Here is a 9203-nt window from a genome sequence, read left to right as displayed (position 1 = left end):
CAAAAGTTAAGGACTGACAGTCCTTAACTTTTAATTCCATGTTTAAAACTTAAGGACTGGCAGTCCTTAACATTTAATTCCATGTTTAAATATTAAGGACTGGCAGTTCTTAACTTTAATTACATGTTTAAATGTTAAAGGACTGGCAGTTCTTAACTTTAATTACATGTTTAAATGTTAAGGACTGGCAGTCCTTAACTTTAATTACATGTTTAAATGTTAAGGACAGACAGTCCTTATCTTGGTCTTGCACTTACAGTACACCTGTTCTTAATTCTACAAGGATTGCTTTATAACGTATGTCCTTTGTTTCCCATTCTCTTGACTTGTAGGATGGAAACAATATGCATAATAGTTGCTTTTAATGGTAGATGGACTGAAGACTATAAATATCTTGATCATCAAACAAAGCTTTTCCTAGCACCTGAGTCAATTCAGTTTGAAGATTTCGTTAAACAGATTTTTGAGCTTATTGAATTGGATAGAGAAAAGTTTGAAATAGTGATATGGTTTGATATCAACCTTGGAACAAGCAAAGGAATGCTTGTATCCAAAGATTTAGATCTTCACACATGTATAGAGTTGCTAAAAACTCATTCACTCTTCAAGAGCTGTCGTTTCATAGTTGATATTTCGGAAAGAGTTTTTGCATCAACAAGCAATGAACATGCCAACACAAAAACTCAACATGACAATCAAGAGCGATGCCAACAGATAGTTGAAGTAGATATGGTTGAAGCTCAACCATTAAATGAAGAGGTGCATCAAACATTTGATTCTATTCAAGTAGAAGGACAAAGCATTATAGAGATTGACAACGAACAAGCTTTGGGTATTCAAGTCTTAGAGAGTGCACCAGTAATTGAAGTAGTTGCTGACAAAACCTGCACTCAAATAACTAAACGAAGATCAAATTTGAAACAAAAAGAATCCCCAACTACGATATTAAGAGAAAATGCTTCTTTGGATCAAATAAAAGTCGGATCAGTATTTGACAAGAAGAAGAGCATAATTAATTATTTTTCTAATGTAGCAATCAAAGGACATTTTGAATTCAAAGTTGTTAGATCAAGCTCAACAAGATATTCGTTGACATGCAATGATGATAGGTGTCGTTGGTGTGTGCGTGCTTTCAGAATTAAAGACTCAACATTATTCAAGATAGTAAAGCTTGAGAAAAAGCATGACTGCTCTGTTAACACTAGGAAAGCAGATCAAAGGCATGCTACTTCAAAGTTGATTAGTGGTTACATTATCGATAATCTTCGGGACCCAAGATTTGAAGTTACACCAGCTTTTGTCATGGCAGAGATGCAAAAATTGCATGGACTAGACATTGGATATCACAAGGCGTGGCGTGCTATTCAACATGCTTCCGCTTTAATAAGAGGAAGTCCCGAAGAAAATTATGAATTATTGTGTTCATACTTGTATATGATGACAAGTAAAAACCCGGGAACTTATACTAATATAAAGATAGACGACAACAACAGGTAAACAATTTAGGACATGCTGTCTTTAGCCTTGTTAACTTTTGAGTTATAACCAGAGGTTGAGGACTGTCTATCCTTAAGTTTTGAACTTGTAATTAAAAGTTAAGGACTTCCAGTCCTTAAGTTTTGAACTTTGAAATAAAAGTTAAGGACAACATGTCCTTAACTTTATAACTTGTAAATGTAAGTTAAGGACTGACTGTCCTAAACTTCGGGTATTTTAACCTTGTTTTATATTGTATTTTCAGGTTTCTTTATATGTTTTACGCATATGGATCATCGATAGCTGGTTGGAATCATTGTAGACCAGTGATTGCTATTGATGCGACTTTTTTGAAGTCAAAATATCGTGGTGTTTTAATGATTTCAGTTTCAAAAGATGCAAATAACCAAATTTTCCCATTAGCCTTTGGAATAGCAGAATCTGAAAACAACAATTCCTATGAGTGGTACTTTAGTCAGCTTCGCAATGCAATTGGGAGCCGTGAGAATTTGATTTTTTTATCAGACAGGCATCAAGCTATTGCAAATGGCATTGTAAAGGTATATCCTGAAAGCCATCATGGGATTTGCATCTATCATTTGGAGCAGAACCTAAAGCGAAGAAAGGTGAAAAGTGAGGTCATAAAACTTTTCCAAAGTGCTGCAAGAGTATACAAGCGTAAGAATTTGACATATATATATATATCAGATATTGCAAATGTAGATAAGAAAACTTATGACTACTTGATGGAAGAACCACCGGAAAGATGGGCACGTTCTTGTAGTCCACAAAGAAGATATGACATGCTCACAACAAACATAGTTGAGTCGATGAATTCAGTACTATTAGAAGCAAGGGAGCTGCCTATACTAAGAATGATGGATTTCATTCAAGTGAAGCTACAACATTGGTTTTATGAAAGAAGAAATAAAGCAGAAGGAACATTTTATGATGTTTCTTGTTGGGTAGAGGAGGAATTGAAGAACAGAATAGATTTAGCATTTACTTTGAACGTAAGTATTATGTTTTATGTTTATATTATGATTTTGACATTTTTTAACATAATGTACTCACTTATAATTTTTCAACATTGAAGGTCTTCCCTGTTGATTCATGGCGTTCTAGAGTTGAAGAAGAAGGAATAACTTTCTTGGTGGACTTAAACAAAAGAACATGTGATTGTTTTCAATTTCAACTTGATGAATTACCATGCATACATGCAATTGCAGCTATCGAGAAGAGAAACATCAAGAAGTCTGACTTTTGTTCGCACTGGTACTTAAAGGAATCTTGGCTGAAAACATATGAAAGACAAATACATCCTGTAGGACATACTGATTCATGGATTGTACCAGAGAGTGTTAAGTCACAAATTGTTAAACCTCCAGATTTCAAAGTGCCACCAGGTAGAAGGCAAAAGAAAAGGCATATTCCTGCTACCGAGCCATCAAAAATAACATTCAAATGTGGTTGTTGCAGAAGAATTGGTCATAATAGAACAACTTGTATATATTCTCCGGCATTCCATCCATTTTCAAGAAAGCATAGAGAAGAGTAGAAATATACACTTATGTTTATCGACTCTTTTAAGTTTTTGCTATAGATTGTATTCATTATTATTCTAATTTGAGCGGATGCCTAGATTTTCAATATTTATATCTTGTTACGTTCTTTTAATTTCTTTTGAGTTCAACAATTAAAAGTTATTAACAGGAGTCAGTAAGTTCAACTTGCAATTTTGAAAACGTAATGACTGTCTGTCCTTAACTTTGAATTTCAAGTTCAAAAGTTAAGGACATGAGGTCCTTAAGTTATAGTCTCATGTTAAAAACTTAAGGACTGTCTGTCCTTAACTTTGAATTTTAAGTTCAAACGTTAAGGACATGAGGTCCTTAAGTTATAGTCCCATATTAAAAACGTAATGACTGTCTGTCCTTAACTTTGAATTTCAAGTTCAAAAGTTAAGGACATGAGGTCCTTAAGTTATAGTCCCATGTTAAAAACTTAAGGACTGTCTATCCTTAACTTTGAATTTCAAGTTCAAAAGTTAAGGATATGAGGTCCTTAAGTTATAGTCCCATGTTAAAAACTTGAGGACTGTTTGTCATTAACTACAGGAGTCCTTAAGTTTGAAATACAAGTTAAAAACTTAAGGACTGTCTGTCCTTAACTTTAAATTTTAAGTTCAAACGTTAAGGACATGAGGTCCTTAAGTTATAGTCCCATGTTAAAAACTTGAGGACTGTCTGTCCTTAACTTTGAATTTTAAGTTCAAACGTTAAGGACATAGGTCCTTAAGTTATAGTCCCATGTTAAAAACTTGAGGACTGTTTGTCATTAACTACAGGAGTCCTTAAGTTTGAAATACAAGTTAAAAACTTAAGGACATAAGGTCCTTAAGTTATAGTCTCATGTTCAAAACTTAAGGACTGTCGGTCCTTAACTTTGAATTTCAAGTTCAAAAGTTAAGGACATTTGGTCATTAACTTTTAATTTGAAGTTCACTTACACTTAGTCATGAACAAATACTAACAAACTCAATGGACAAATCAACAGTTGAGAGAAACAACGAAATAAATAACAAAATGCCTTGACATAACTTTTGAAATTGTAATTTTGCATAGCTGTTACAAAAAATTACGCTATGCCAACAAAACAAAATATAAGTGCCTTTTCACAAATTTACAGAATATTTCAGAACTATCCTAAACTGGCATAATTCAGATGTCACCTTTACAGCAATTTTATACAAAAATAACACCACAATTTCTTTACAACTCCTTTGGACAGAATGTTTCATTTTCACTCTCATAATCATCACCAACATTTTCTGGTGGAGTATCATAACCAGAATTTCTTTTCCATTCACCATGTGCCCAAAGATTTGCAGCAAGTTCTTTTCGAAAGTCTTTTATGTCTTCGGGTTGGAATTGCTGCACGTCCTTTCCAATCATCAGCAACTCGACAAATTTGATCAGGAATGCACCACAATCAGTCCTAAGAGAAATGTAAGATATGCAGTGAATTAAACAATAAATCTTAAGTACATATAAATAATATAACAAATAATAACACGTACGATCCAGTTTGGTGTGGTGATCTTTGCCACTGTATATCAAATTTGTTGAAGACATTCCCAAAAGACTTGTGATTTTTGTCAAACTGTGAGAACTTTAGCAAATGGGGGATCATGCGTGCATACATTTGCATGTAGTTCATTCCTGCTTCATATGGCTCACTGTATATGGAATCATATACATCAATCTTTTTTTGATTCAAGTCCAATACTCCCAACAAAAAGTGTGTCACAATTTCATCATCTTCTGAAGGAAGCCGACATGGAAAAAAGATTTTGTCAACCTCAGTCCATGCAATTCCACATCTACGGCTGTCCCCCACACATATGGTGTCAGAAATAACTGATTATCACCAGCACACCAAAACTCATCACTAGCATATTCACTGAAATCTTTATACACAAGTGTCATATAATTATCAAAAAGAACATCAGTAGTTGTGCATCGAAAAAGATGATCGCGAGGGTGGTAGCATTCCTTCTTTCTCAGATAATAGAGAGCAATGTCAATATGCTTCATAAAAAGGCAAAAAATAAAACAAACCAATAACAAATCAGTCATAAAATAATGAAAAAATGATAAATTAATAATAGAAAAAATAAATGCCTTGTGAATTATCTAACCTTATCACCAAGAACAAATTTGCTATCTGAAAGCTCAAGGAAAAATATTTTGCTACTGATTTTTTGATGATACAATTTGTATGGTTTTTTCCTCAAATTATTATCATCAGCATATAAATCAATTTGTCCCCTGAAAATTTTGAAAATGTCAAGTTAGAATTTTGAAAACTTTAATCTATAACTTAAGGATCAAATGTCCTTAGCTTTTGAATTTGATACTCAAACTTAAGGACTGCATGTCCTTAGCTTATGAATTTTGAATTCAAACTTAATGACAAGAAGTCCTTAAGTTTTAAACTTGAATCTATAAGTTAAGGACAGTTAGTCCTAAAATTAGTCTTACAATCACAAAAGTTAAGGATGTAGTGAAACACATTAAGAGACTTACTCTTTTTTGCGACCTCTCCTTTTCTCCTTGCCCAACCACACAATGAATTTCTTCACTAATTTTTCATCTTCTTTGGCATAATGAAAAATACACCTACGAGTATAGGTTGATTTTATCCAACCTGAACTCTTCAGAGTATTTTGATTGTCTGCCTTGGAACTTACTGCTTTTCCTTCCTTATCAAAAGGAGATTTCAACTGCCAGCTTAACTTCTTGTTCCTTTTACCTCGACCAAGTTCTTCTTCAACATTTCCTTCACCCTCCATAGTCAAAGTCGCATCAATGTCCATTTGTATACTTGGAGGAGTAGGAGTAAGAAGATAAAATGACGGACCATCATAACCAATACTGTCTCTCTTTCTTTTCCTTGTATACTGGTTAAGATCGTCATCATTGGTGTCCTCTTTGTTTTCCTCTGCTGGAGACACTAAATATATATATATATATATATTCATATTAGTTTTCTGCAATAGGTCAAATGAAGAGACAGAATTTCAATTGTACATATAATAATTAGGGAACAATCAGTACCTGTCTTCTCCGCAGTACCTTCTTGTGTTTTTTCAAGAGACAACTCAGCTAAAATATTGCGTGCATCATTTTCTTTTTCTTGAAATTCCACATTTTCTTTATCTTGCAGTTGTTCACCATGATCTTTAGATGCTTGTTGACAAGATTCTGCAAAAATATTTACAACAGCTAACATGTTAATAATCTTTAATTAAAACAAACATATATAAAATTAAAAAAGCACTGCCTAACCATTTGCAATATCCAAGATCATTCCAGCTACATCATCATCATCACATGTTGCATCTATAGACCAATCTCACTTCTGCCTATGTCTTGAGATTGTAGTCCAGTTTTCTCTTGATACTGCACTCCAGCTTCTTCGCTTGCTGCTTCAAAAGATACAATATATAATGAAATAAAGATACAATATATAATGAAAAATTTATCTAACCTTGACTGGCACAAGTTAGAACTCCAAATTTTTCTTTGTATGACAGCGGTGTAGAGAGATCATACGTTCCTTCTAAGCATTTGCATACAATCTCGCTGACACTTGTCCCCAATGGACTTGTTAAATCCTCCTGTGATTGCAATCCACAAACTCTACAAATTTTCTCCGGCACTCCACAAACTTCTGCATGCACATGCATAGTTTATATGTATTAATCTATTGAATATACATTTCAACGAAAATAAAAATAAAAATCTATAACTAACTTTTCCCAATATCAGTAACATTTTCAGTTTCATCATCTAGATGTGCATCTCTAAATTCTCTTTCATACTGACCCTCTGCATGCACATCCATATAATCACGTTCAACACCACCTGCATCTTGGTTGAATATGCCAGTACGCTCAGTAGCACGACAATGATCATCAACTCCATATTTTCTAATTGGAACACTAGATTCTCTATCTGTGTTCATCTGATCAGCTTTCCCAAACATGTTCATCAAAGTATCAAGCTTTGATCCTAGAGTTTTCTTTAAATCCTGAGAAAGCAACTAAGTTACAAAGAGAAGGACATGTTTAAAACTTAAGGACATGCAGTCCTTAAGTTTGAACTTAAAGTTCAAAACTTAAGGAAATGCAATCCTTAAGTTTGAACTCCAAGTTCAAAAGTTAAGGACAAGAAGTCCTTAACTTTGAATTCCAAGTTCAAAACTTAAGGACATGATGTCCTTAAGTTTCATTTCAAAGTTCAAAAGTTAAGGACAAGAAGTCCTTATCTTTCAATTCCAAGTTCAAAATTTAAGGACACAAAATCCTAAAGTTGGACTAACTGAAATTACCTTGATTTCGTTCTCAATCTTTTTTCTGATACAACAATTTTCTGATTAACTCTGGTAACTTCTGCTTGCAAATCCTTCTTAAAACTCTCTGATAATCTTTGAATCAAAAAACATAATATAAAAAAAGGTGTTCGTAAGCAAGAAATAATCAAATAAAAAACTAATACTATTCAAAGGCAGAAACACATACTCTAACAATTTCCTTAAGTACGCCTTCGTCAAATTGTGTGGAAGAAGACCTTGAGCCTTGATCTTGTGAAACTGGCTCCTCCACACAAAGAGGCTCTGTATCTTCTTCTTCCACGGGAATAAAGGGTGACACCTCAATCAACTTAAACACCTATTATATAAGAAAAACTAAACATAAGTATACATAACTAAAACAAATAAACAAAAAAAGAGATAGTAATTACATTAACTTACTTTTTTATTATGGAAATATTTTCTACAAAGAGCATCAAATTGTGGAGACTTCATTTCAGAATAACATAACATTCGAGGATAACCAACTTCTTTGAAGTTCACAAATTGTTTCTCTTGGAAAATAGGAAGTACTTCCATAATCCAGACACAAAACGCAAAAGGAAAGCCAACTAAAGTGTAGCTATCAATATCTTTTTCTTTCTCTTTCTCCTTCTGAACATCATTCTCATTTGATTTCAAGCAACTCTTCAATGATTTTAATAGCGTCTCATAAGCAAGAGAGCCCCAGTTGAAGGAAGCGCAAAGTGCATCATCGTCAACAATTTTCATTATTTGCTCCGACACATTCCTATTTTTCCTCTTGCCCATCAAAACCGACTCAACAAAATAGAGTGTTGCCAACTTCAAAGCATCATCATCACTGCCAGCAAATGATGAAGTTGTACCATGTGGGCGACTAGAAATAAAACTATACAAATCAGCCAACTCAATTTTGTCCTTTCCAGGGAAATAGACTCTTAAAAGCCTATTCTCTTTCTCATTTAAACCTTTCATGTCAAGCGACGAATAAGACTTCAAACCAGTAATAATATGGAATGCATCACGAGTAAACTTAATATCGCGGTCAAATACCTTGAAGGTCATCGAATCAGGTTCATTACTAACAATTTCAGAAAGCAATACACAGTGCATAAGTTTACCCGAGAACTTCACACTTTGTAATCTGAAGAAGTTGCCAAAAATACTTTCCCTCAATTTCTTCCATTGGCTATTCGATAAAAAACTTTTAATTGTTTCCTTATATTGAAAATCTCCTTTCCAATATACCAGAAAATTACACCAATCGTCAAAATCAAAAAAATGACCGCCTTCCATTATAACACTAGAAAAGAAGGAAAAACAAACAAAGATTAGGACTTAACTTAAAATTTCAAGTTTAAAAGTTAAGCAAATACAATCCTTAACTTTAAATTTTAAGTGCAAACGTTAAAGAAATACAGTCCTTAACTTATACTTTCAACTTCCAAAGTTAAGGACACTTAGTCCTTAACTTCAAGTTTCATGTGCAAAAGTTAAGGACAATAAGTCCTTAACTTTAAATTGTAAATGCAAAGGTTAAGGAAATACAGTCCTTAACTTATACTTTCAACATCCAAAGTTAAGGACACTTAGTCCTTAACTTCAAGTTTCATGTGCAAAAGTTAAGGACAATCAGTCCTTAACTTTGAATTCCAACTACAAAATTTAATGTCGTTTCTTCTTTACATTTAATGAACACAGTTAACTGAAAATTCATAATCAGTAAGCTTATGAATTTCTACGACTATTTTTATGAAATATACCTACATAATCAAATATATTGAATCAACCACAAACACATTTCAAATTTTACACACTAAAAATTTATC

The 9203-nt window shown here is 33.3% G+C and overlaps 2 protein-coding genes and 3 long non-coding RNA genes across 5 annotated transcripts; 1 reads left to right on the top strand and 4 right to left on the bottom strand.

Moving 5' to 3' along the window:
* The first annotated feature begins 216 nt into the window (after nt 1-216).
* On the top strand, nt 217-2199 carry LOC138875786 (uncharacterized). The gene is made up of 3 exons (XM_070154655.1): nt 217-1493; nt 1742-2036; nt 2185-2199. Exons 1-3 carry the CDS (start codon nt 217-219, stop codon nt 2197-2199), a joined length of 1587 nt encoding a protein of 528 aa, XP_070010756.1.
* A 1848-nt stretch (nt 2200-4047) lies between these two features.
* Nucleotides 4048-4797, bottom strand: LOC138880442 (uncharacterized). The gene is made up of 2 exons (XR_011403091.1): nt 4556-4797; nt 4048-4473 (listed from the first exon to the last, which is right to left on the bottom strand). It is a non-coding gene; the product is annotated as an uncharacterized lncRNA (long non-coding RNA).
* A 426-nt stretch (nt 4798-5223) lies between these two features.
* On the bottom strand, nt 5224-5880 carry LOC138880441 (uncharacterized). Its single transcript, XR_011403089.1, has 2 exons — nt 5565-5880; nt 5224-5306 (listed from the first exon to the last, which is right to left on the bottom strand). It is a non-coding gene; the product is annotated as an uncharacterized lncRNA (long non-coding RNA).
* A 1086-nt stretch (nt 5881-6966) lies between these two features.
* Nucleotides 6967-7415, bottom strand: LOC138880440 (uncharacterized). The gene is made up of 2 exons (XR_011403087.1): nt 7372-7415; nt 6967-7071 (listed from the first exon to the last, which is right to left on the bottom strand). It is a non-coding gene; the product is annotated as an uncharacterized lncRNA (long non-coding RNA).
* A 103-nt stretch (nt 7416-7518) lies between these two features.
* LOC138880438 (uncharacterized) lies at nt 7519-8497 on the bottom strand. The gene is made up of 2 exons (XM_070160585.1): nt 7795-8497; nt 7519-7711 (listed from the first exon to the last, which is right to left on the bottom strand). The coding sequence occupies exons 1-2, from the start codon at nt 8485-8487 to the stop codon at nt 7538-7540; spliced, it is 867 nt and encodes a 288-aa protein (XP_070016686.1). The 5' UTR covers nt 8488-8497; the 3' UTR covers nt 7519-7537.
* Nucleotides 8498-9203: the final 706 nt, after the last annotated feature.

The sequence above is a fragment of the Nicotiana sylvestris genome, chromosome 1 (assembly GCF_000393655.2).
Source record: "Nicotiana sylvestris chromosome 1, ASM39365v2, whole genome shotgun sequence".
Taxonomy (NCBI): domain Eukaryota; kingdom Viridiplantae; phylum Streptophyta; class Magnoliopsida; order Solanales; family Solanaceae; genus Nicotiana; species Nicotiana sylvestris.
This window is presented reverse-complemented; position numbering and strand designations above follow the sequence as displayed.